Source organism: Plectropomus leopardus, chromosome 1 (genome assembly GCF_026936395.1).
Source record: "Plectropomus leopardus strain MGB_pleo_1.0 chromosome 1, ASM2693639v1, whole genome shotgun sequence".
NCBI classification, from domain to species: Eukaryota; Metazoa; Chordata; class Actinopteri; order Perciformes; family Serranidae; genus Plectropomus; species Plectropomus leopardus.
In genome coordinates, this window is record NC_142176.1 from 29,331,067 (window position 1) to 29,358,868 (window position 27,802).

General features: G+C 39.3%; 1 protein-coding gene across 4 annotated transcripts in view; it reads left to right on the forward strand.

Moving 5' to 3' along the window:
- Window positions 1-27,802, forward strand: part of LOC121960475 (talin-2) — a 108,804-nt gene that overhangs the window by 71,395 nt on the left and 9,607 nt on the right. For all 4 annotated transcript variants that reach the window (XM_088079467.1, XM_042510314.2, XM_088079483.1 and 1 more), the window contains 31 exons: window positions 489-655; window positions 3,792-3,920; window positions 5,207-5,320; window positions 5,583-5,696; window positions 6,152-6,286; window positions 6,711-6,839; window positions 6,993-7,095; window positions 8,513-8,721; window positions 9,723-9,842; window positions 10,413-10,610; window positions 10,768-10,907; window positions 11,561-11,654; window positions 11,874-11,963; window positions 12,094-12,216; window positions 12,314-12,457; window positions 13,454-13,615; window positions 13,865-14,005; window positions 14,141-14,322; window positions 15,702-15,834; window positions 16,466-16,567; window positions 16,976-17,146; window positions 18,172-18,318; window positions 20,602-20,703; window positions 21,093-21,212; window positions 21,521-21,667; window positions 23,112-23,278; window positions 24,195-24,378; window positions 24,544-24,669; window positions 26,207-26,323; window positions 26,956-27,141; window positions 27,258-27,365. In XM_088079467.1, coding sequence (XP_087935593.1) covers window positions 489-655; window positions 3,792-3,920; window positions 5,207-5,320; window positions 5,583-5,696; window positions 6,152-6,286; window positions 6,711-6,839; window positions 6,993-7,095; window positions 8,513-8,721; window positions 9,723-9,842; window positions 10,413-10,610; window positions 10,768-10,907; window positions 11,561-11,654; window positions 11,874-11,963; window positions 12,094-12,216; window positions 12,314-12,457; window positions 13,454-13,615; window positions 13,865-14,005; window positions 14,141-14,322; window positions 15,702-15,834; window positions 16,466-16,567; window positions 16,976-17,146; window positions 18,172-18,318; window positions 20,602-20,703; window positions 21,093-21,212; window positions 21,521-21,667; window positions 23,112-23,278; window positions 24,195-24,378; window positions 24,544-24,669; window positions 26,207-26,323; window positions 26,956-27,141; window positions 27,258-27,365 — 4,304 coding nt within the window. The remainder of the gene's footprint in view (window positions 1-488; window positions 656-3,791; window positions 3,921-5,206; window positions 5,321-5,582; window positions 5,697-6,151; window positions 6,287-6,710; window positions 6,840-6,992; window positions 7,096-8,512; window positions 8,722-9,722; window positions 9,843-10,412; window positions 10,611-10,767; window positions 10,908-11,560; window positions 11,655-11,873; window positions 11,964-12,093; window positions 12,217-12,313; window positions 12,458-13,453; window positions 13,616-13,864; window positions 14,006-14,140; window positions 14,323-15,701; window positions 15,835-16,465; window positions 16,568-16,975; window positions 17,147-18,171; window positions 18,319-20,601; window positions 20,704-21,092; window positions 21,213-21,520; window positions 21,668-23,111; window positions 23,279-24,194; window positions 24,379-24,543; window positions 24,670-26,206; window positions 26,324-26,955; window positions 27,142-27,257; window positions 27,366-27,802) is intronic.

The window sequence follows — 27,802 nt, forward strand, 5'->3', positions numbered from 1 at the left end:
GCAAGAAATGCAACTACACTGAGCTGAGACAAAGATGTTTGTTTCATATCTTGTTTCCTGCCAGGTGCTTTTTTATGATGCTGATGTTGAACTTTCTGTATAAAAAGCTCACTGTTGATTATGACTTCAAACAAGTTACTATCGTTTCTGATTCAAAATGAAATTATGTCAAATTAAAAGTCAGTGCAGTTTCTTGAAATATTTATCTGCTTCAAGGATTGCCAGCATTGCATCATTATCCTATATGTGCATCATTATTCTCAATGCAAAAGAAAGCAGCCATCAAATTTGATTATTATTGCAAATGGTCAAAGATATGTTTTTAAAAAAAATTAAAATAATCTAAATTATTCATGACAAAAAAAACTCATGCTCATTCTCAGTCTCTCATTAGAGTGACTCATACATTAATTCATTTCTCCAATTTTCTCTCTCTATGCTTCCTCCCACCTCCACACCACCTCTGTACCTCTCTAATCACGTCTCAGGGGAGATGGTTCGTCAAGCTCGGGTTTTGGCACAGGCCACGTCAGACCTGGTGAATGCCATGAGGTCTGACGCCGAGGCCGAGGTGGACGTTGACAATTCTAAGAAGTTGCTGGCAGCTGCTAAGTTGCTGGCAGACGCCACCGCAAGGATGGTGGAGGCAGCAAAGGTAAGCACTATGTGAGACAAAACATGATGATGATATTTATTGCATTTATTTTCTTGTAGTTTAGCATTTATATACTAAGTCATCAAAAGCAGTAAATCCACTGAATTTAGGAGCAGCTGTAAAACAAGCTTTAGTCCATGCATAATTCACCAAAACAGTTCACCCAAAGTAATCTTTTGGGCAAATTTTTGGTTGTAATCAAAGCACAGGTATATTTTTAAGAGCAGTAGCTTATATGAAAATGTACCAGGCTGGGTTTTATCTACTTGTACATTAAGGATGACGTTTTCAGTGACAGCTGAGGGGAAAGAAGCTGGGCCAGAAGCCCTAAGAGAAGTGTGAGTGTGCGTGTTTGTGCAAAATTGGAATTTAAGACGTTGTTTTGATTAATAAGAGATTCCCTTTAAATTTTCTTCCATAAAAAAATATTTAATTTGGGGACACATTTTTTTTCTTCTCTCTCTCAAAGGTTTTGGATGGTAAAGTCAACATCTGAAAATGTGGTTATGTTGGTCCACAGACACTAGTAGTGTCTGGTTTCATGTGTTTTCAGTATTTTTCTATCTATTTGTATGTCTGAATTAGATATCTAAGTTTTGAATTAGAAAATGTGTTATTGCCCCAGTTAAAACACTTTGTGTGCTTTAATTATTCAATTCAGGGTTCTGCAGATCCTTAAAAAGTCTAGAAATAATTAGAAAGTAAGGCATTAATTTGTACTAAAATGACTTAAATCAATCTAAAATGCTAAGACATGAAAAGGAGGTTTTTATGAATGAAATAATAAAGGAGGTGTATGAATAAAAATAATTTATTTTAAAAAATAAATAAATAAAATTAATGAATTAATTGATAACATCTATTTTTGAAAAATATTTTACCTTTCTCTTTTTAGCTGTAGTTACTGTAAATTTGGCCTGAAATTATACTGAATAGTATAACTAAGTTTTAAAAAGGCTTAAATCTAACTTGCCTTAAGCTCTAGGTCTGATTTAATTATTTACCCTTTGTAGCAGCTGCACGGTGTGTCTCATTCCCCTTTCACACCACAAATAAAATGTGCTTGTTTTTAGTGTGAATGGGTCAACACATATTTAGGCTTTGCAACACTCAACCAGGGCTCAGTGCCTCTCTGATGATCTTTGGTTTTAATTTTGTTGCTTTAATTGTCATAGAATTACTATTGGAGTTGTTACAATCCTTACTTTATGATACTGAATGCAACTTGGGATGCTCTATGGCACAATTTCTTCTCTATTTAATGTCAAATAAACATCAACATTAGCTGTTGCATCAAAACGTTTCATAAGATGACCAAATAAAAGAACATTGTTAAGACTATGCACCATATTGAATATGCAGTGTAAATATTGTAGTGGACAGTTTTAATTAATTGGAACTAAACAAATTCCTGTGTAGTACATAGATTGGACACAGTCTGGTCTAATCCTTTGGTTTAATTGCTGTGTTTTTGGAAGTGCAGTTAACAGCTAAAATTAGCCCATGAAGACACCCGTGCACAAAATGAATAATTTTATAAATACACAATTATTGGGCTGAAAAATTTTAATCCACACGGTGTTTTAAATTAACCGTCCAGTTGTCCTCACACCTCAACTTTCCGGCATAACATGATTAACAGTAAGAGGACATCAAACTCTTTCTTCCCTGACTGCTGTAGGGCAAGCTTAGATTTGCCACTCATCCCATCTTCCACTATCCAAACCATTTATCTGCTATCTCTCTCCATCACTCTCATTATCTGTCTGCAGAATCACACACTGATATTAATAACTCTCCACTTTCACCGTGAAAATTAAATGACGCCCTCCGGCTGGTTTGATGGTTGAGTTTGATGCCAGACTTATCACTGTCGCAGCTGTACATTTATCTGTGTCAATGGAGGATGAGACCTCAGCCCGGTGTTGCCTTGGTAACTGATTGATATAGCTTGTACAGTTTAGGTTTTGGACCATATGTTTTGCAGCTCACTGTGATTATGCTCAGTTTTTTTGTTTGTTTTAATCCCTTGTCAGGTAATGATTTGTTTGAGCGAGACACATATTGTGCATGGTATTGTATCACTGTAAAACAGATCCTGCTTTTAGAGGGCTCGTTCCCCATAATGAATTCATGCATGTGATATCTTGCTACTTCCTCTGGAAATCAGCACTTTTTAATAATTATGCAAATTGGCTGTTAAATTTAAACTGTGTCAGCAGTTGCCAACAGGCAGATGTCAGCTGCAAACACTGATTTGAAGCTGGTCACTAACATCATTTTACTGGCATTAATAAAGTCAAATGTTGAAAAAATATTTTCAACCCGTGAAATTACTAGAAATTAACATCAAAAACCTTTTTTTCTGTTTGTACATATGTGTCTCTTGTTCATAGTGATATCTGTGTCTATGGTAACTTCTGTCAGCAGCATCAGGGGGGGATAACATCACCTTAATGACACAGGTTTTCAGTGTACACACACACACACACACACACACACACACACACACACACACACACACACACACACTCACACTCTCACCTCTCTGTGTAGCTGCAGGTGAAGCTACAGAGTTCCCAATTAATTAACCTAATGGCAGCAGGCTTAACTTTCTCTGCAACAGCAGGGGACACGGCGGTGTTGAGTGACATTGGTCTGCCCAGAACCCAGTTAACTTTCTCTGCTGGATTCATATAAATGGGAAGATAAAAAGAGCAGCTCTCTTACATGAATAAACAGCATCTCTTGATATTTAGCCATCAACAAAGAAGTGATGAAGATGAGCTACAGCGGAGTTTAAGTGCAGTCATTTAAATCTGCGGCATTTTCAAAGGTCTGACTACACTGAGTGGATATTCCAAGATGACTTCTATGCGCTGATGGCAGTTGCGTGGGTGTGTCTAAGTAGGTGTGTGTGATGCGATGAGTGCTGACATGTCATTCAGGAATGATAATGCTTTAAAAAACAGCAGTGCAAAAGAAAATTATATTTTTACAGATTGTAGGAAGTCAGGGGAATTTTGGACAGATCATTCAGTCTTGATTTTTTTTGTCTTCCCACCATTTTACCAGCTATTTACCATCCTGCTCACTCTGTGTGTGTTTGTGTGTGCGTGTGTATGTGTGTTCTCAGGGCGCGGCGGCATACCCAGAAAATGAGGACCAGCAGCAGAGACTGAGGGAGGCTGCAGAGGGCCTGCGTGTGGCCACCAACGCTGCTGCTCAGAATGCCATTAAGAAGAAACTCATTAACAGACTGGAGGTCAGTGTTTCACCTTCATAAGGCTTGAGTGATGTCAGGGTATTACAGTATAAAGTGGTATTTAGATATCCCAAAGGTATGATTTTCAGTACTGTCAAAAATATAGACACTCCTCTTTCTGTTAAACTGATACGGAGATGCTGCATTGAGGCAATTTAGTGCACAGCACTCACCACCAGATGTCAGTCACTGCCCATGAAACAGGCAGCTGAGCTGAGAAAAATGGCGACTGCAAGTGCTGGGGATAACATTACAAGACTAGCAAATGCCTGCCAGCAACAGCAGAGAAGGCGAGCTGGGCCACACAGTGTACAGCGAGCATGTTTTCACATCTACACACACCCGCGGGAATATGTCAGCCGTCGCCAGTTGGAAAATTTTATGGTATTGTGAAATATTAGGAAAGTATGAAAAAAGAGATGCAGTTCAAGCCTAACCTTTAACACACTGGCTGAGAAACTGCTACTTTAGGATGAGGATTCTGAAAATGTCAACAATAAAATTTGACATTAAAACAGCAATTTTTGATTCTGTTAATTAAATAAGTGAATATTCAGTGTTAATTTCAGCAGCATGTCGTTCACTTTTAAATGTCAGCGCTTTAGGCAGATTCAGTTTGTTGTTACTCTGTTTAAATGGCCCTGAAATGGGAAAAGGAGTCATTTGTCATCAAATGGGATCAGAAGCTCATTTGCCTCAAGCTTAGTTAACTTACAGCTCAATTTAATATTTAACTCATAAACAGAGTTAATGAATTTCGCAGCTTTTGTTACATGCATTACAAGTTGCGTAGTCCTTTGCACTTTCATAATGTGTCTTGATGAGCAGTTATATGTGCATTTAGTTCATGATTATTAGGTAGTTGTGATAAAATATTAGTTGTAATATTGGGATATTTATTATCTACAACAGTTTATTTATTTTGTATAAACAAGATGTAAGACCTTAAATTGAACTTGAAAATTTAAGGACCAATAGGACCAATTATAGGATATTTACACTCAAATGCATTACAATATGCTATTCTTAAGGTTTCAGCTTATCATTTTGTGAAGAGAAATTTTGGAAATGTAAGGAAACCCATGTAGGACCATTATTTGAAGTGCCTTTATACCACACCACTCGACAGAGGAATCTTTGAACATTTAGATTCAAAAGCACAAATTTGATCTTAGAGGTCTTTGCTTTTAATGGACACTTGAGGACAGACCTACATAGAGACAGACAGAGCTGCTGTTGACCGTAATTTACATGTGGATGTTTTTATGGGTCTTTTTATTCCTCAGAATGCTGCCAAACAAGCTGCTGCTGCAGCCACACAGACCATCGCTGCTGCTCAAAACGCCGCCGCCTCCAACAAGAACACCGCTGCTCACCAGCAGCTGGTGCAGAGCTGCAAGGTGAGGATATGTGCTGACAGCAGGGTGCCACTTACTGTTGGGTTTGTTCCATTCCCCCTCCTGTTAAATGGAGTATTAAAAATGTCTACTTCACAATATTTTTCATTCATAACTAATAACATCAACTGTTTGATGTATTGTGTGCATTAAATTGCTTGCTTGATGATTTATAGAATAGTATAATAGAGAGAAGTCTCCATTTTGACTTTATTTAAGCCTGTGTATATGTATGTGTATGTGTATGTGTGCTGTGTGTGTATAGGCAGTGGCAGACCACATCCCACAACTTGTCCAGGGGGTGCGCGGCAGTCAGGCCAAAACAGAGGACCTCAGTGCACAACTGGCTCTCATTATTGCCAGCCAGAACTTCTTACAGGTGCAGCACACACAAACACACAAACACACGTACAACCTTACTATTTCTCACCTTTGCTGGAAGGGAGAATGTTAAAACATTATGTACTCAGATTCTGAAACTTCAGTCCTATATTGGGAACCAGGCTGAACAAAGTATAAATAGCTTTTCTGCCATATGGGGATCCATTGAAAATAGGCCTGTAACCTCTTTTTGGTGTAAGCAGGCAGTTAAAGAAGCAGTGGTGTGGTGGGATTACGTCTTTAATGCCTCAGTTGCTTTTTTACAGATGATGGAGTACCGTGGGCTCTACAAAAATACCAACACATAATTTAACCTTTGTTCCTTGTTTTTGCTCAAAGCAACATTTACTTTTCTAGGCAGTTCCTTAATGCTCTAAGGGAAAATACAAGTTTTATTGATTTTTTTTTAAGGATAAAAGTATTTTCTTTACCCTTTTCTTTTCCTCTCTGCAGCCTGGTAGTAAGATGGTGACCTCGGCCAAGTCATCTGTTCCCACGGTGACGGATCAGGCTGCAGCCATGCAACTGGGTCAGTGTGCCAAGAACCTGGCCACCTGCCTGGCTGAGCTGAGGACGTCTGCACAGAAGGTAGAGCGCAGACACACAGAGGCACTCGCATAAATTCATATTTCATATGCAAATACATGCAAAAACAAACCTAATAGACTTAAATCATCCAAGAGAGACACTGTGGCTGCTCTATGGTTTAAACCACCGCATGAACAAAATAACATCAATGAGTTTAAATTTGTTTTTTTTTTATTCCACATCAGAAGTGAGCTGCTGTAGTAGAAGCTTTTAAATTACATACTTATCACATCAGTTGATCTGTTTAATTCGCTCCAGGTGCAGGATTTGGAGCAAGTGTATGTTTTGTGTATAACTAGCCATTTGTAACTACCTGAAACTGACAACAAAATTCATTTTTGTGAAAGTATCACTACTTATAATGTAGTAAAACTCTTGGAACCATGTGGATTGTGAGTGACAGCAGACCTCCTTTATTTTCTAGGCTCATGAAGCCTGCGGCCCCATGGAGATCGACTCTGCGCTCACAGCCATCCAGACCCTGAGAAGTGAGCTGCAAGATGCCATGCTGGCTGCTGTTAATGCCCAACTGAAACCACTACCCGGAGAATCAGTAAGCTTTTTTAGACTTGTAAGCTCAGTTTTACAAACGATATTGACTACCAGCAACTCATGTCTGAAGCGCGGTCTGTCAGGTTTGCAGCCCAATATTTTGTAAGTTGTATGTAAAGCTGCTGCTTTATTTTCCATTTTTCCTCTGCCTTAGATGGAGAAGTGTGCTCAGGATCTGGGCAGCACCTCTAAGTCAGTGGGATCCTCCATGGCTCAGCTGCTCACCTGTGCAGCACAAGGGAATGAACACTACACAGGTTGGTTTTGCTGACACACTTTGACTTCTTGAAAACTTTTACTAAGGAGCAGAGGTCATGTAATCATATCTATCCACCAACCTTTAGTTTTCGAATACATACACACAACATACGCATCTCCTGAGTATTTAGTATTTAGCGTTTCTTTTGCTGTAAACATCACAACCTCAACAGCCAACATGAGCATAGCTGCCAGTTTTAATTTTAAAAAATCCTTGATCTGTGGGTTAAAAGTGTGGTCGCTGCTTCAAATACTTTTTGTTATCAGCATCTTTTGCTTTGCAGTATACACTGCTCAAAGCTTCTTTCTCTTTTTTTATATCAGACTGAAATATTTGAACTGCTTGACTTGTGATGAAACAATCCAATTATCCAGTATTCAGTGTCAAAACTCACATGCTGCTTTGTGTGGTACAATAGAGTAAGGCCATTTTTAACACATTAACCTTGAATGCTTTTGTTATTTTCAGTGGTAAAACTGCTTTTCAAAGACTTTTCATCATCTTTTTAAAGTGATGAGTGAAATACAACTCATCAATTAAAGGAGGAATTCTTCACCCACAAAATGTAAATTGTAATGTAAATGTAAATTTGTATGCAATTACTCGATCTATTACGTTGAATTAATAAAGAAAACGTCTTTTCTCGCATGCCTCTAAGGTGAATAAAGAATCTAAAAACTGATCAAATTCTTGATGAAGTAAGCAGACGCTCTACTTGTGTGCTGAAGTTATTCAAATAGTAATGTTTTGGTAAAGATAGTAATGTTTTAGTAAAAATGCATGTGTCCTCAGCAAAAGACTGGATAAAAGAGACTGCACAAGTTGTGTGACATTTGTAAACTAACGTTTTGATATAGTTCTACTATTTTTTAACTCGGCCCCTTTTAACTGCAATTCATCAAGAATGATCACCATGTTTGGATTCCTCGTTCACCACAGAGGCATGCCAGAAAAATAAAGTTTTCCTCAAGAATTCAATGTAACACAGGGTGAGAAATGTGTATACAAATGATTATTTCGTGGCTGAAGTATTACTTCAATGTTTTTTATAGATGTTCACTGCTACATATAATATGGCTTCATTCCAATAGTTTTATCCCATTCAGCTGGTGAGTTGTAGTTAGGATGTCCAATTTCTTATGAGACATTTGTTGTTGTTTCCTTTTGGACTAAATTACATTTTCTCTGTTTCTTATTGACACATATTTGTCATTAATGAGTAAATACTCTGTTTAGAAGTATGGATGTTAGTCTTTGAGATTTTGAAATGAGTACATGCTAGTGACATCATCTTGTAAAAAAGTGTCATATATGTATAAATGATCTCTGAGTTCTGTCTCTGCTGAGCTACTTTCCTGATGGTAGTTGTCATCAGTTACATCTGTACTTTTTGTTACCTGTGATCCTGTGTGTAGGAATAGCAGCCAGGGAGACAGCTCAGGCCCTGAAAACACTGGCTCAGGCAGCCCGCGGCGTTGCTGCCTCCACCACAGACCCCAAAGCTGCTGCCGCCATGTTGGACTCAGCTCGTGACGTTATGGAGGGCTCTGCACTTCTCATTCATGAGGCCAAGCAGGCACTGATTTCCCCCGGAGACGCCGAGAGTCAGCAGAGGCTGGCACAGGTGAGATGATTCAGGATCGCTTGGGACTATGGAGTCTATTCTGCATGTCTGTCCTTTTTAACGCATCGAGTAAGTCTTTATGCTGCAGGCTGGAGAATCAGTCCAGCCTTCATCTTTCTGTCAGACTAAAGCACCGGCCACTACAAAGACATTCCTGCCAGCTGTCAAAACAAAAGTCTTGCAACTTGAGTCTGCGAGACTTTTGTTTGCACTGATTCATTTGCAACTGAACTGTCATTTTTCATATTCTTTAACCTTATCTCCACCCTCAAAAAGTTCAGTAAAGGAAATAATGTTTTGCTCACCACATATAGTTTGATGAATGTTTAATTATTGTGGTTTCATCTTCAATTCATTACACATCAAATACACTGTTTTAACTTGGAAGCCTGAATTTCCACTAAAACAGAAAGTTTAATGATGCTAAACATTTTATAGAGCCCTTTGAATTGTCAAACTTTTTTTTTTTTTTTTTTAAAAAGTGACTTTTAAAGGTGGCTAAACTGAATTGGTTTATTTATGAGATATTAAACATGCAGCAATGTAAACTGTAAAGAAACATCAGCTCTTTTGCCTGACTTTTTTCTTTGCTAAATATATTTTGGCAAATATTTTCTCATGGACAATATCTTAGCTGGCTTAGGAATACTAAATTGTAATGCAGAGAAAACACAAATAAGGCTTTTTAGAAAAAAAAACAAAAACTAATATAATACTACTTTGTCATTTGAAAGTGCAATGGGATATAAGACTAACTGAAGCCTGTGCTGCTTTTTTAACATATGGGCTCTAAGCCTTCACTGAAGTCCCTGTCATGTTGTTTTGTGCTTCTGTTTCAGCCTTTACGATGTCACACAAACATACAGGCTGATAAAAATTAAAGAAAAAAGTTGCAAATTTCAGATTTCTAGCTCAGCCTGGTTTGCTGCATATACGGTAGATGCTGCATATAGATGATACCTCTCTAACTCAGTCTTCTTTGAACCTGCTGTGTGTTCCAGGTGGCTAAGGCTGTGTCTCACTCCCTGAATAACTGCGTCAACTGTCTGCCCGGCCAGAAGGACGTGGACATGGCTCTCAAGAGCATCGGGGAGGCCAGCAAGAAGCTGCTGATTGAGACTGTGAGTTTGGTCCGTGACTCGGCAAACCTCTGCCAGCGAAAATAGCACCATGTATGTCTGTAAATGCCCCCCAGCAAAACGATCCTTAAGGGATGTATCAAAATTAATGAGACATAAAAGCTGAAAATAAAGTTGACTGCTAGAAAGAAAAAAATTCAGGTATTATTTTATTATTTTCAAGCGCATTGTTAAGCAAGGTCACAGTCTGACAAGGCGGGGATACTAACATTTTATCATTGGTATACACATAGGGGCAGTGTCCTGATTTTATTTTATATTGTTTAAAAAATTTACGCAGCTCACAAATTTCTGAGCTCAGACACAGTCATTATTATACTCAGCATTATTGCAACAATTTTAACAGAGCTTTGATATGGTTGTTTTTTTTAATTGTACCATTTTTTTCTGTTTTATTTTAGATAACTTGAGTGCTTATACACAGTTTACAATGAACTGCAGTTGTGGCTGCTGTCACACCTGCTATTTATGTAATTGCTATCTAGCTTTTTTTAACCTATAGTTAAGTGTCTCTCTTCCATCGTGGACTCCTTCTCTGTACCTTTGGTTTAGATCCCTCCAGCCTCCAAGTCCTTTCAGGAGGCCCAAAGCGAGCTTAACCAGACAGCAGCAGACCTGAACCAGTCAGCAGGCGAGGTGGTACATGCCTCCAGAGGCTCCAGCAGCCAGCTGGCAGTGGCCTCTGGAAAGTTCAGCGAAGACTTTGATGAGTTCCTGGACGCTGGTATAGAAATGGCCGGTCACACCCAGGTCAGTCTCGTTATATCGGTTTTACGAGAACATCAAAGTCTTTTAAAAGTGCTCTAACAGACATATCAGCCTTTCCATTCAGTTGAGACAGCAGGAGAACTTTTCAAACGCATGTCACTTCACAAATTGCTATGACGTTATAATTCTGTCTTTTTAGAAAAAAGACGACCAGGTGCAGGTGATTGGTAACCTGAAGAACATCTCGATGGCTTCAAGCAAGCTGCTGCTGGCAGCCAAGAGTCTGTCTGTGGACCCTGCAGCAGCAAATGCCAAGAACCTGCTAGCTGCTGCTGCAAGGTAACACAAATAGCCACATAAACACAAACATACACATTATTTTTTTGTTATTCCTTTATCCAAAATGTCCATAGATTATATGTAGATTACTCCATGTATTATATAAAAACAAGCTACAACTGTAAATGGAATATTTAAACAATGTTTTATATTATATTATTTGTAATATTTTAATCCATTTCTATGTTTAAACAGTAGTTTTACACCACTAGGCAGTGAACAACTTATTCACCATATCGAGCTATGGTAATATTATTTATCAAAGAAAGTGTGAATTGTTATGATATTGATGTTGTCAGCAAAATGCGTCCAGTCATCGACTGAAGATGAAAGTTATAACTTTATAAAAGGCTTGGTTCTGATTGCAGCTGCCAGCCTCAAAATGTTCAAAAAGACTTGTTAAAGTTCTAATAAGAATTTCAAACATTTGCTGACAAACTGCATAATCTTGCACACACAAACACATGCATACAGATTCTTGATGGATGCACAGGCCTCGTTATTAACACACACACACACACACACACACACACACACACACACCTCCAGTAAAAGTGCTCACACATGTCCAAGTCTGCATATTCACCAACTCTTCTCACCTTCAATGACTAGGGTGTGATTTATTTATTTTTCTGTTCATGTGTTTGTTTCAGGGCAGTGACTGACAGCATTAACCAGCTGATCACGCTGTGTACGCAGCAGGCTCCTGGCCAGAAGGAATGTGACAACGCCCTGAGAGAGTTGGAGGTAAATACAACTTTACAAGCTTGTGATTAAACAATCAGCAATCACATCAACAGAGGACTGAGGGGAGTTTTAATCTAGGTTTATTTACCTATGGTCTATCTGAGTAATACCCAAATAAATTTCTAATTCACTCAATAGCCAGGGAGGATTTTGTGGGGGAAAAAAAAAAAGAAAATGTCGAATACGATCTAAGACTCAAACTCCTTGCTCATCTCCCAGGCTGTCAGAGGGATGCTGGACAATCCCAACGAGCCGGTCAGTGACCTCTCCTACTTCGACTGCATAGAGAGCGTTATGGAGAACTCCAAGGTAGGCCTGCAAATCACACAGCCTATTGATCAAACAGCCGAGCTCTCTGCACACACACAGAGAGCTTAGCATCCGTTGCATTCCTCGCTTTCTTCTCTGTTCTGCTGACCTGCTCCTCTGTTCGGTCCAGGTCCTGGGAGAGTCTATGGCAGGTATTTCTCAGAACTGCAAGACTGGAGATGTGCCGGCATTTGGAGACTGTGTCGGATCAGCTTCTAAAGCTCTGTGTGGCCTCACTGAAGCTGCGGGACAGGTACAGAATGTTGAGAAACAACTTTCACAGTACATGAACTATCAAATCATAATACCTTTTGTTGGTTGTGTGAATGCTGATTATTTTTCCCCCTCAGGCCTCCTACCTGGTGGGTGTGTCTGATCCTAACAGTCAGGCAGGGCACCAGGGATTGGTGGATCCCATCCAGTTTGCCAAAGCCAACCAGGCGATCCAGATGGCCTGTCAGAATCTTGTCGATCCAGACAGCAGTCCCTCACAGGTACATGCTCTTACAATGTTTTCATCATAGCAAGCATCCAAAAACCTGTCAGTCTCATCTACAATATAACAGGTTTAGGTGTTGGCAGTATCATCAGATGAGTTTCTTAGCTTTTCTGCAGAGATGTTCCAGAGTATGATTCATTATCAGGTCAGGAGTGTTGTATGGATGAATGGTAAAACCTTAAGAATTTTATATAGCTATGATTATTGGCTGTTTTATTGCCCAGCAAAAAATCAGATTTCCCATCATGTTGGTTTTATATGGAAATAAGCTTGAATCCTTCTCTCATGCTGCTACATCTTTTGACATGTTGCACATTTAAATCAGCTGTACTTCTTGTGTTACATGGAATAGTTCAAAAAGAAAATAATCCATAACAACAGAACAGAATTAAAATGTCTTCAAACAATTAAAGCTGACAAAGCAATGTTTTTATAGCACCCGAATTTGTGTAGTCTGAAAGGTCTGAAAGTACAATATTCAACTTGTTATCACCTTTGTTTTCTTCAACAACATTATTTGCTAAAGGCCAACACTTTTTTGCCTAATTATAGTGTTTATGGATGGCAATTTTGCTTAAACAAAAAGGATGTTACTCTTTAACAAAAAAGTCTGTCGTTATTAGGATCCTTTCCATAATGTTGTCAGGCCCTTTAAATAATAATCTTAACTTGTCAGTGATGAAAACAAGCACTTTCAAGGGAAGTAAATTGACAGTGCACAAATGCCGTGAGTGTTTATATTGCAGCCTGGTTTGCCCAGCTGCAGCCTTCTCGCCCCAAAACTGTTACAATTTCAAGAACTGTTGTCTGCATCAGTCACTCAGAGACAAAACCAAGGGGAAAATTGGGTCAGGTTACAAAAAAACAGAAGTTACTCTTTAACAGGAGGTGCATGCTAAAAGAGTAAATTTCTTTATACGTGGAAATGTCTTTGGCACAAACGCTGGACTTAACATGGCTGTGTTACATCTTGTTGTGTGTAATGTGGCAGGTGCTCTCTGCAGCCACCATAGTCGCTAAGCACACCTCGGCACTGTGCAACGCCTGCCGTCTGGCTTCCTCCAAGACAACCAACCCAGTTGCCAAGAGGCACTTTGTCCAGTCTGCCAAAGAGGTCGCCAACAGCACTGCCAACTTGGTCAAAACCATCAAGGTAGGATTTCTTTCCCTGTCTTGCCTAAAGGTTGGCTCTGTACCCTAATTGGGTCGTCATAGTATAGATTTGGACGTAGTTTTGATTTTGATGAATTCTGAAACCTGAATGATTCATATCAGCTCATATTTGTTCCCACAAATAATTTCTGTTAAATGTCAGGGATTTGTTTAACTCTTGACTTTTGGGTTAGATATTTAATCAGATTTTTGTCATGAACCTTCATATTCCATCTCTTTTACTCTCTAGGCTTTAGATGGTGATTTCTCAGATGAGAACAGAAACAAGTGTCGAGTTGCCACCGCTCCACTTATTGAGGCTGTGGAAAACCTGACAACATTTGCGTCCAACCCAGAGTTTGCCAGCATGCCAGCTCAAATCAGCAACGAGGTATGGCCACTTTAACATTAATTTTGGCTGTATACACTGGAAAAAAAACCCAAATACTGTACCAAAAAAAAATAAAGAATAAAAAAACGCAATAATTTCTACAGTCTTACTGATGTTCATTTTATTTTTATATAGGGCTCTGCGGCACAGGAGCCCATCCTCCAATCAGCACGCTCCATGCTTGACAGCTCCACCTACCTGTTGAAGACTGCACGCTCATTGGTTATCAACCCCAAAGACCCACCCACCTGGTCTGTTCTGGCTGGTCACTCTCGCACTGTGTCCGACTCCATCAAGAGTCTCATCACAGCCATCCGGTTAGTGAGCGAAAATGTATTTACATCTGATAAATGAGCGCCAAAGAAAGAAATTTGTGACAAAAATACAGTATCTAAAGGAATAGGTTAACATTTCGGGAAATTGCATTTATGAGAAAATATATACCACTGTTTTGTTAGTATGGTCAATATATCCTAGCATTAAGACTGGAAAGGGAAAGGGAAAACAGCTCGCATGACTGTCAAAGGCGACAAAATCCTCCTACCTGCATTTTGAAATCTCATGAACTAGTATGCTGTTATATTTTGTTTATTTAACCTTTCACTGGTAGTTACGTAAGAGCAGTGACTGAAGAGATGGTGATTTTGTTGAGTACTCTTGTTTTTGTGACTGTGGGAAATTACCAAAATATAATTTTCATGACTCCATCTTTAAACCACTGTACTCTATTTCCTTGAAAGTGAAGTGAAGTTATTTCTGGAGACACAAAGGGGATTATGGGAGGTGTAAATTATAATTAAGTTTTGATTAATTTCAGTGTTCATATATTGCTCTATAAATGTCTCTGAGACTAATGCAGTGTCCTTGAGACAGGATGCCCAAATACTGTGCCATGGCGTGACAAATGCTTGTTCTTTTACCTCCACAGCTTAAATTTTTAATCTCCTCTTTCATAGCTTTTGTACCTGACCTTGATCAGAACAAAACTGATGCCCATGAGGAACTAATTCCCGGTGTCAAACGCACTGAATTTTAAGGTCCCTGCTCGGCTCAGAACATCTGCACGTTGGCATTCACACACAGCCAGCATAGCATCTTGAATTCTGATGTCGATGTCCTTATCACAGTCTTCCCTTTTAGACTGCAAATTAAGTACTAGAGCTGGTTTAATAGCATTCAGTGACACACTGTGCCAAATAACACAAATAGGAACGCACTCCATCCCACAATAGCTGTCCTCATAACTCTGTTAGTGTCATTAAACACACAGATGAGGTTTTATTTTAGTTTCACTTTCAGTGTGCTGCCATGCATGGAAATGGATGTTTAACTTAACTTATTCAGCCCATGTGGCCGGTGCCCCAGACGACTCAGAGGCTTCAAAGCTAATTTGGCTGCCCAGCTTGATCTCCCTGTGTAGTGACGAGACCCTACAGGCCACATTTCAGTTGTGTGACCTGAGCAGCAATGAGATGAGGGAGCCAGCAGAGAAGATGTTACAGAGACATCCCGGAACCTGTCTGTGTTTTAATAAGTGTTATGTTAACATTTGCACTTTTGTCTTCCATTGTATCTCTATTCCTTTCTTTGTTGCCCTCTCTTTCCATTTTTTCCCCTATATATAATCTTTTTATTTATGTTCTCATTTCTGTTTCCAACCATTTTATTGCTTTTCCTGTTCCTGTTTTATTCTCAGGGACAAGGCCCCAGGCCAGCGGGAGTGCGACTCGTCAATTGATAACATCAACAAATGTATCCGGGACATTGAGCAGGCCTCTCTGGCAGCAGTCAGCCAGAACTTACCCAGCAGGGACGACATCTCACTGGAGGTAAGCAACCACCAGAAAAAAAATCTTGACATTTTCCACAGACAACTGCCAGTATCCTTTTCTGTTTCCATTTGTCTCTATTTGTAAGTCCTTGTCTGGTTGTTTATCTTGTCACTTGTTTTATTTTTTTTCCTCTTTCAGTTTTACAGTTTTTGATTTTTCTTTTTCTAGTCCTTGTGTTGCTTTTTGTGTCTCTCTGTTAAATTATGGATCTATTATTGGTGGTTTTAATTAGATTTCTGTCCATTCTAGGTCACACATGTCTCATTAGAAAGATATTAGGGATTTGATTTTCATTAAAAACAAAAACTATCTGCAGTGAAAACAAGTACTTTTATTGGTGCTTCTAGCAGCAGACGTGCAGTACAGTATAGATCCCACTGTATCTGTATGCCCCTATACCTGAGAATGGTATACTTTGACGCAGAGCAGTATTTGGCACTTGCACCAGTTTTGTTGCATTATGAAGAGTTCTAGCTCACATATTTGAAGCTAGAGCAGTTTGGGGCAAATCTTTTCCTGTTTAGTTCCCTTCCTGGTGCTTTTTAGCAGATGACTAATTTGAATGTACCTCTGTCTCACATGAAAAAAGCAAGATAAAGACTAATTTCTTTTTATTTCCTCTCTTCAGGCGCTGCAAGAGCAGCTGACGTCCACTGTGCAGGAAATTGGCCATTTAATTGACCCTGTTTCCACTGCTGCCAGGGGCGAAGCTTCCCAACTAGGACATAAGGTATATAGGGCAGGGACTTAATTACTTTACTTAAATACTGTTGCTGTGGAGCAGCACATTCATCCTTTTTTTTGGGCAGCAGTATCACACATTTTGACATGTTAGTATTGGGTCGTCTGGACAAATTAGGATTGTGATAATTGTTACAGTAAGGTCTCTACCAATATCTTACCAGTATTATATATTATTATATGTATATATGTATATGTATTTTTTATATAGTAGGCAATGCTGTTTCTTAAATCAGTTGATATCTCTAAAAGTTCTATTCTCTCCAAAATTAATCAGTGATGGTGTTCATTAACTTACTGTTATTTTTCTTGCCCATTGAAAATGCGGCATTTGCTGTAATTGAGGAACTGTGGTGTTCTCACAGACCTCATTAAAAACTCTCACCCTTTGCCTCAGGTAACTCAGTTGGCTCGTTACTTTGAACCGCTGATCAAGGCCTCTGTGGGCGTGGCATCCAAGCTGATGGACCACCAGCAACAGATGACTTTCCTGGACCAAACTAAGACCCTGGCTGAGTCTGCCCTGCAGATGCTCTACGCTGCTAAGGAGGGTGGAGGAAACCCAAAGGTAGGGCTATTTTGCTTACTGCTCCACCCCAAGGAGAGTTATTTGGGCATTCTTATTTTATGTTGTGTATTTATTTATTTATTTAACTGTTTTATTTCAGGTTTATTGCCAAGTAGGTTTTTGCTTAGAAGGGATTCAGTGGTGGAATGTAACTAAGTACATTTACTCAAGCTGTGTACTAATATACAGATTTCACTTTATAGTTTTTTCTACTACATATCAGAGGGAAATGTATATCTTGAGCCACAGTAAAATTAAAAAATAAGATTTTTGCTCACAAAGAGATAAGGAATTAAAATGTTTTGTTAAAGGTTTAACTACCCAACAGTTTATAACAGTACAGCAACATTTTGATGAGCATTTTAGTGATTTTTCATGCAAAAAACAAACTAACAAAATCAAACAAACATATGATTCCAGCTTCACAAATGTGAGGATTTGCTGCATCATTTTTAAATAATTAATACCTGTAATTTTTTAGTACTTATGTTAAGGTTTGGTATCTTGGTTGGACAAAATAAACATTTTGAAGGAGTTACTTTGACTGCAGTAATTGTGATGGAATTTCTCACTATTTTCACTGTTTTTACAAGGAATCAATTAATCGATTAATGGACAAAATGTCTAGCTGAATAATCCATAAAGAAAATAGAAAGTAGTTAGTTCAACATGAGCTGATACAACAGTAAAATCCTGCTTTTAAATTAATGCATAAGTAATAATCATCTAATGACATAATTTATAAAAGTACTACACTTACAGTGGGCATTTTTTTGTATTAATTCCATTTACTTTTAGTGAATTTTCCTGATTCTACTTGCATACTATACTGAATTGACATTTTCAGACTGCAAGACTTTAACGTGTAACAGAGTATTTTTACAGTGTAGTATTAGAACTTTTACCTAGAAAAGGATCTGTATACTTCTTCCTCCACTGAAGGAATTTGCCTTGGTGTTATGGTGCATAACAATAATACTACTAATATATTATATTTAATTGTGTCATGGTTTCACACTTCATAGGCATCCCATACCCATGATGCCATAGCGGAGGCAGCCCAGCTCATGAAGGAGGCGGTTGATGACATCATGGTAACGCTGAATGAGGCTGCCAGTGAAGTGGGAATGGTGGGAGGAATGGTGGAGTCCATCGCTGAGGCCATGGCCAAGGTGAGAGCTGCTGGGCCGGTGTGTCTCACAGGATGTTGGATGCTCAGCTTCAGGGCAAACACTGGTGCTTATAACGCACTGGGACATGGCTGTCACTTTATCCTGGATACCAGGTTTGTGACTGGGTAAATCAACTCACACTGCGTGGTTCTTAAAAAAATTTAAATGGATACTTTGCAAATTTTCAAAGAGTTCTGTATTATAACAATGCAGGTAGCTTGTATAAATGAACCATGTCTTACCAGCGCCAAGATCTCTCTGTTTGTTTGCCAGCAAAAATCTGCAGAATTGATCTAGGTCTGTTACTCAAACAGAGATTGTATTTACTCATTTTTGAATGGCCACCGCCACCATGAACACAAAGAGTATAGAAGCGGATCAAGAGAGAAAGCTGCCCCCCCTCTGTCTCTCAAACTCTGACCAAACTCTGATCAAAACGTCTCTATTACTGCATTGTCTATTTCTTGCCTAAAAATGTTTTCAGAAACATGTTTTGGTGCCACCGGTGTCAATAGCAGGAGCGTTTATCGGTCAGTTGTGGCATGGTGCATTCTGGCAGTTGTCGGTTTCAAATCTTGATCAAAAGCTAATGCTGAAACCCTTTTCCTCTGGCTTCTCTGGTCATGATGAATGAATTTCAAGTAGTCTTTGCATTACATTTTTTGTTAAAATACCATCTTCTCAGCAGAAAAATACTTTTTTTAAGCTAGCTACAGGCAGTCATCTCCTCCATAAACCCACCTTGTGGCATCTGGCTGAGCAGAAAATCTCTGACATGCTTTTCTGGTTTTCCTTTCCAACTTCTTGCTACGCAGACTGCTGAAATGAAGTGAGGACAATGTTTTGTTTGCCTGCAACTACACACCACATTATCATTTCAGCATAATCTTATTGAGTTGGCAAAATTGCATAGCGGAAAATATCTTGCTTTGGCACAGGACATGATGGAAAGAGCCAAAAAATACTGTCGAGAAAACAAGTGTGACAAATGTGGTGTAAGTTGATAGTGAGTACAGAGGAACTGATTTTATAGATTTCCTTTTTTCTCCTTTTTTTTAAACTCATGATTTCCTGTTCCTGCGTGTAACGTCTTGATTATAACCTCAGTGTTTTCTAGGCACCATAAAAAAGTCACTGATTAGCATGTGAATAAAAAACACGAGCCATGGAAGCGGAGGGAAATTGACTGTCAACACAGCCAGTGTTAGGCCTTTAGACCATCTTTCCAATTAACAGTCAAACTATTGGCAAACACAGAAGGTGTGAAGCAAGAAAAAAAACTTTTTATCTCAAGTACAGACAGAATAGCATCAACTAATTAAAATCCTCATCACCTCTCTCAGTGAGACTTATCACAGGGTTGAAAAAGTGCCTCAGGTGTGGGTCACCAGAGGGAACAGCATCTCTGCATCACCTTTCTGTGGCACGCCATGAATAATTAATGAAAGTGGTTCATTTTGGATCTGTGTGTGTATTTTGTCAACGTGTCAGTCAGTGCGTGCATGTCAGTAGGTGATTAAAAGGAGATAATCCGTCAACACAACAGTCATTCTCTGCAGAGGTGATTTAGAGGGTTTTCTGCTGAACTTTTAGTCACTTACTCAAGACAGCACAGTCTCAGGTGTTATCTCACTCAGTGGGTTAACCCTTTGAAACCTGGAGCCTCTTCCCATGTTTTTGAAATAAATCAAGCCAATGTTTTACTAAGGGTTCAAAGCATTAAGCGAACATCATGTACTTGCGATATTGTAGACTGATTTCAGCGCCAGCATGCTCTTCCCCATATGGCGTCATCTCTTGTCTCCTCAGCTTTGCCCTGACGCTGACTGCTGAGAAATGCTGGAAACAAAATGTATGCACTGCAAGCTGGTGATCAAATGTTTTTATAGTTGATGCTATTTTAAAGCTGTAATTACAGAGTGGATTTGATGGATAATTTATAATGAGTGTTTATTGTTCATGCCGAGTGTTTATTTGAATGTAAAATTACATTAATGTTGGTTTGCAGATGAACTGATGCCTGTGCACCTGGCAGAATTATTCTAATTGAGGGTTAGATTAGACTGAATATGACGCTGTAATTTCAGAGCTGAATGATGGATTGCCTTCATGTTTTGAGATATTTTTACCTTTTGTAAAGGACAAACCAATAATTCGTTAGATAAAAATTTAACTCTGTGTGTGTGTGTGTGTGTGTGTGTGTGTGTGTGTGTGTGTGTGTGTGTGTGTGTGTGTGTGTGTGTGTGTGTGTGTGTGTGTGTGTGTGTGTGTGTCTTTTCTTAGTTGGATGAAGGTACACCGCCTGAACCTGACGGCTCATTTGTGGATTATCAGACCAGTATGGTGAAACACTCAAAGGCTATTGCTGTCACTGCTCAGGAAATGGTAAGCTTTCAAAATAATTGTTTCAGTGTGATATTTTGGAAATATGGCCATGACTTGTGAATATGTTATTGTTGATTAGATGGAAAAACTTCTAAAACGCAATGTTTTATTTTTTAGAATAGTCAAAGAAATCAAAATAAATCTTTCCTATGTGAAGTAGAACAAAGAGGTGGATGGTGTCACGGCTGTTGGCTGAAATTGTGTTCATTACCACCTCTTTGTCGAAGATTTCTTAACTGCTAATTTTGTGTATTTTGTACTGTGTTTTTTGTTTGATAAAGAACACATTTAGCACATTCTTATAGTATAGGCAGCTGCTGTGTGTTCAGTTTATTGAAAGTGAAGGTGTGTCAGTTTGGACAGACAGTCTGTGTGTGTTTATACCTCAGATGACCAAATCAGTGACATGTCCAGAAGAGCTGGGAGGCCTGGCCTCTCATGTCACGGCGGACTACAGCCAGCTGGCCGTTCAGGGCCGACTGGCTGCTCACACAGCTGAGCCAGAAGAGGTGAGGATGGCCTGGGTGTCACCCAAACACAAATTCTCTTTCTCGTTAAACAGCTCTGCAATGTCAGTGTGTCGGATTTGTCATTTTAACTCTTATAGCTGCATGCTTATTAAATAAAATGGTTTGTGAACGATTAGCACACAGCGAATATGTCACGGTTGCGCTGAGACACATTTTTTTCTGTAACTGTTTATATTACGGTCTTTGATTTTTATCTTAATTATTTCTTACAAACTGGATTTCTCTTTTTTTAAAAAAATTATTATTGCTCAGTGAATTTCTATCGTGCTGTGTGTGCCGTTATCCAGATCGGTTTCCAGATCAAGACTCGAGTGCAGGAGCTCGGACATGGCTGCATCTTCCTTGTGCAAAAGGCGGGGGCTCTGCAGATCACGCCCTCTGACGGTTTCACCAAACGAGAGCTCATTGAATGTGCCCGTGCAGTCACAGAGAAGGTATCGTCTTGTTCATTAAAACATTTGGGTTTCAATTTTGTTGTCTTTTATTTTTAAGAAATGTACCTAGCTGTTTCATTTAATGTCTAATTAATTTATTTGTACCCTATATTGAGTTTTTGATCTTCTATCTTTTCTTAATTATGTTAATACCAAATCACTAAGGGAGGTTTTCCTGCTCGACATGAAAAAGATAGTAGCATAGTAATCTTGCACGTCAAAAAATGTGTAATGCAGGTGCTGGGCCGCAAGAGTAACAGTAAAAAAACATCAAAAAAAGTCAGCACACTGTAGCTCCCTTATGTGCACTTTATTGACAAATCCACAAGTGACGTTTCAAGCTCATGCTCTTCTTTACACTTAGTTTGGTGTAACATTGCACCATCTTTAAATAGCAGGGTGGGATCACAAAATAGTCTTGTGGTATTACAGGTGTAAAAAAAAGCAAAGTTCCTTCAAATACATCACACAATATATACAGTATGTACAAATACATAAAACAGTGTATATCCAGAAAAACACAAGTACAAAAAATAAATACTTGACAGTTATAGTTATACAGGCTGACTGTTTAATTTGTAGTCCATGGCAAAATACATAACTCTGCGGACTGTTTTAATACTTCGTGGTTAAGTATTGCACCAATCATATCCAGGCAGTCTAGCAACTTCGTACAGATGTGGCCTGTGCATACAAACATTTCTCTGAAGGTACTACTAGTGTGGAATCTCCTGAAATTTGCTGCATGAATACTACTCTCAAACTAAGACCATTTTTTTATCATAAAGCAAGGGTTTATATTTTTTTTGTTCATGACAAGAAAGCAACAGAGTTGTTTGTGTAAAATGTTATACTTGTTCTGTTTCAATCTCCTAACCCATCATTTCTTTTATGTTAGAATTCAAGTCATTTTTTTCCTTTAGTAGCAGGAGTCCGGAAACATCAGTTAATCAATTTCTACTGCCACTCAGGCATCTGCGAGGAAAACAAATGGAGTCGAAACCAGTGTGACACGTACTCATTTCACCGAGTGAGTGATGTGGTGCAGTGTGCATTGCTCTGCTCTGACATGCTGTTTTGCTGTCACAGCAAATTTTAAATCCTCTAGCGACTGGTGGTTCGGGCCTCTCAGTTGAATGCATTATTTATCACATTCCAAGGAGATGCATACAATGCAAAATGGAAGTGTTCATCTATAGCAGCGTGGTTTTTATTTTTCGCCCAGTTTTGACCAGTGAAGATGTGTTTACCTCCACGTGAGCTGACTAAAACATAATAATACTTCTTTACAGTAAGAAACTAATTCAGAAATTGAAAAGCAGCCTGATTGAAATATTATATCTAACAGTTAAGGTATGTCAAATGCACTCTCTGTCTTAGGTCAAGATACCCGTACATCCCCACCTGTTTGATTATAGGGTGTGATGTCTGTGTGTGTCCTCAGGTGTCCTTGGTGCTCTCGGCTCTGCAGGCAGGCAACAAAGGCACTCAGGCTTGCATCACGGCAGCCAGCGCAGTGTCTGGCATCATCGCCGATCTGGACACCACCATCATGTTCGCCTCTGCCGGCACGCTCAATGCAGAAAATGATGAGTCCTTCGCTGACCACAGGTTAGAGCTGGAAATGTTGCCCGATTGTGTTTGCATGTAAATACAATTGTTTGGATCATCACTCAGTCTACAAGTACAAAATGTGACTGGAGTCTAAGACTTGCCCTGTTGATATCTTTCATCTGAAACTGACACAATGACATATTAGCTGGTGAACGGAGGGCATGAAGACTCCGGAGTTAGAAACTACAAATTACCCCAAGGGTTTGAGAGATAGAGGAAGTGTCACATCTCTTACCCTTCTTGCTGTTAGACTAAAGACACCACTCAGAGGCAGGATTCCTGTGGTGCCAAATACAAAAGTATGAAATAATTCTGGTTTCCTTCTACGATATCCCACATTATTGTGCAAATGTTTAGTAAAATTGTCCATAATCTCTTGTCTGACTTGTGATAAATTGAGTTTTGATTAATAAAGTTCAAAGAGTTGCATATCTAATGACCCAAGACAGGGCCTGATGCATTACATGCAGCTACGACCAAACGTTATTAACCTAGATCCTTACAGATAATAGTTAGTGAAATTTTACTGTACCTCACTGAAGAACCATGAAAGCAGAAATATAGAGAAGCCCTGCAGGGGAAGGATGAAAGGGAATAGAATCACTTTTTATCTCAGATTATGTCACGCAGCTCGCTTAAAAATCAAGACCAAAGTTGGCACCAGTTTCCTTCAATTTCTCTTGTCAATTTTAGAGGAATAACAGACTTGACTCATGACACAATCTTACCGCTACAGCTTTGATGTACAAATGTCTTTGATATGACAATAGATGTGCACCACTGCGCATCATTTTCATGACTGTGATTCACACATTTATATTATTTCTTCCGATCAGGGCTTCATTCATCAAAGAATATCTTTTGTCTTCTTCTCTTCCTTCCTTCATTTCTGCCTCCTCATCTTCTCTTTCAGGGAAAACATTTTGAAGACAGCTAAAGCTTTGGTGGAGGACACAAAGATGCTGGTGTCCGGCGCGGCTTCCGGTCAGGACAAGCTGGCTCAGGCCGCCCAGTCTTCTGCCAAAACCATTACCCAGCTCACAGATGTGGTCAAACTGGGAGCTGCCAGTATTGGCTCTGATGATCCGGAGACGCAGGTTAGTCAGTCTTGTCTTGTTTTTCTTCCCTCAGCTTTCTGTTTGTCCTTTACTCACCGTGCCTGTTATCAGAGATATGGAAGACTGAGTTGTGAATGGCAATTTTCTCTCTTTCCCGGGCTGCGTTGTAATAAATTGGTGCCTATCTGTGTGTCCTTTCACTAGGTGGTTCTGATAAATGCTGTCAAGGATGTAGCCAAGGCACTGGCTGAGCTCATTAGTGCCACCAAGTGTGCCTCTGGCAAGGCAGCAGATGATCCATCCATGTACCAGCTGAAGAGCGCTGCCAAGGTGAGGGGCATCAGGGAGTCTACAAGTCCTGAAACTATGTCATCTAATTTGAGGGCCTCCAGTGGGCTGGAAAACTGTTAAATATGGTGTGTGTGTCATTCTCAGATTTAGAAAGCTGAAAGCATAATCAGCTATACTAATTTGTTTTCTGATAGGCTGTTATTTTCTTTTTCCCCACTGATAATAACAGTCTTATTTTCTCCTGCACCTGATATGAAAAAGGTCTATTAAAAAAATTTCACATTCTGTATGTATGCATAGCAGACATCCTCCTCTTCCTCGGGCAGCGCCATTAATCAGCTAAAGCACCCACCCCCTGTCATTTTGAAACCTGTCCACATCAGTAAAACTGTACACTGTGTCTCAGTAATGTAAATAGCTAAGAAATTGATGTTCCGGGTAACAGGAAACTGGGATATTTTTGTCCAATATAAACCATCTGAATCCTTCTTGGCTTCAGCACATACAGTATGTAGTGTAAATTTTCAAAGCTGCATAATCCACCAATGACACACTGCTGAGTGTTCATTATCACCTCGAGCTGTGAAGTTTATAAAAAAAAAAGAAAAAAAATGTCAGTTTCACAGTCTGTGGCAGCTCAGTGTGTCATGGAGTCATGGAGAGATAACAACATGCCTCACATGCATTTTAGGACCTTAGATGAATAAAGATTCTTGTCAGTCTTTTGTAAGATTTTAGCTTCAAGTCTTGAGAGTGTTTTTTTTGCATGAGTGCTGTGCGCCCCCTATCTATGAGTTTGATGTTATGCACTCTCATATTCCTGTGTGCAATGCTCCAACCACAGAGGAAAACATTAGGGGCTTATGATCAAGCATGGAAGGGCAAGATTTGCTAAATATGTTAACAATGTAAGACATTTTTAGCGGGAGCCACTGTCTTATTGTGTTGCAGTTTAAACCATGACTGGATTTGGCAATATACAGTTGTTATTGCCCAAGTCTTCCTTTTTTTATTCTCTCATTTTTATGGCCTTAGTATTACAGATATTAACTGCCATTTTTTCCATTCTATTAAACTTAATTTAACTAGACTTACCAGGTCATCTACTCTGATACGCAGAATTTAGTGGCACTGGTGATGACCTATAAACATGCTCCAGTGCTCCATCCTCATTGCTGTGAAATGTCAATGTGAATGAACATCTTTGCTTTCATAGACTCAGGGTGTTTGGGGTTGGACATAGGGTAATCATGTTATTTTATCATGCTGTGATAGAGTGTATATCAGGGTACAAAATCTCAGGGTGGTTTGGTCATTTCTCAGTCAAGTTAAAATCACAAATAAACAGACTTTTCCACACAGCAGTGAAAGTGATGTGGGGGGTTACAGGTAGATGCTGCAGGGTTCCTAAATTTAGGAGGAGATACCTAAATAGGTATAAAAAGTCTTTCATCCCTTTTTTAGTGAATCTCCTAAATTCAGGACATAATAAGGTTTTTCCACCTATCAGAATGCACTTAATGTAAATTATCTTATTTTATTTTTACTATTTGTGTTTGGGGATTTTTCCTGTCAGGTGATGGTGACCAACGTGACGTCCCTGCTGAAGACAGTAAAAGCCGTAGAGGACGAGGCCACTCGTGGCACCAGAGCGCTGGAGGCCACAATTGAGTGCATCAAACAGGAATTGGCGGTGAGAACAGGCAGAGGGCATGTGCATGGATAGATGCTGGATATCAGCAAAGAAGTGACACTAGTTTTACAAGGATTACATATGAGTTATTGACGCTTAATGATGTCTTAAACCCTTATCGCACAGGTTAGGTATTACCTGTAGACCTCTAGTAATACACAGCTACACAGCAGGGAGAACCATTCACATATAGAGCACACTCACATCTGTCAGAGGAGCATCAGACTGGTTTTGTCAATTACTTTACCTAGATGGGATCCGGTTAATTAAAATAAGGACACCTAATAAGGTCTAATCCAGTCTTCTTATTGTTTTTTTTAGGCTGTCATGGCACATTCTTCACAGATGATCCAGCTTTTAGGGGACAAGTCAGAGTTTGCTTATCTCCTGTTAATGTGCCACATGTAACAGAGACATGGGGGGGTGATTTCTAAATTACAGGGCATACTCTGCTGATACTAGTCCGACGAGTATAGGGCTTGATTCAAGAGCAATATTTTGGCTTTTCGTCTAAAACTGATCTGATCATGAAAATGTGAAGGGGTAGACACAGCAAAGTGATGCGTTTTTGTTCTTCTGGAGCTATGCTTTTACCAGTCTCAAATGATTCCCACACACTTTGTCATCCCCAGGTGTTTCAATCCAGGGATGCTCCCAACAAGACAACCACACCTGAGGAGTTCATTCGCATGACTAAGGGCATCACCATGGCAACTGCTAAAGCAGTAGCTGCAGGGAACTCTGCACGGCAGGAGGACATCATCCATACAGCCAACCTCAGTCGCAAAGCTATCTCAGACATGCTCACCACCTGCAAGGTTCTTTTATCACCGTACCAGTAGATAAAAACATACATGTGTGATGTCTTAATGTGGTTACCTGATGTTTAACATCCCTGTTAAATGTGGAGCGTACATGTTCCTGTTTTTTTTAGCAAGCAGCCTACCATCCAGAGGTCGGTGAGGAGGTGAAGAACAGAGCACTCATGTTTGGATCAGAGTGTACAACTGGATACATCGAATTACTGGAACAAGTGCTAATGGTAGGTTGAACATTGTGTCGGTATTGTCAGTGAGAGAGTAAGAGGCTTTTATGTTGTGCTTTGTAAGCATTCGTGAGTAAGACAGTTTGAGACATACTATATATTATGTGGTCATAATGGCTTATTGATTGGTTTTGATCATTAAATTGTTATTCTCCCCTTTCATTTCTCTTTACGTTTCTTTCAATTATAGAACAAATTTGACGGTACACTTTGTATGAATGTTATCAGATATGTTGCACATATTTTTTTTATCTGATATTTTTGACTTTCCATCCGGATCATTTTATATTCATTTCTCTGCTGTTCAGCCTAACTCATTTGGTATCTTGAGGAATTTTGGGACATTAAGGTAGCCGTTGGTAAAGTGTTTTGGTTTGAAAAAATGCTTGGCCACAAAGAGTTTTTAAGATTAGAGTCAACTGTGGATCTAGTAG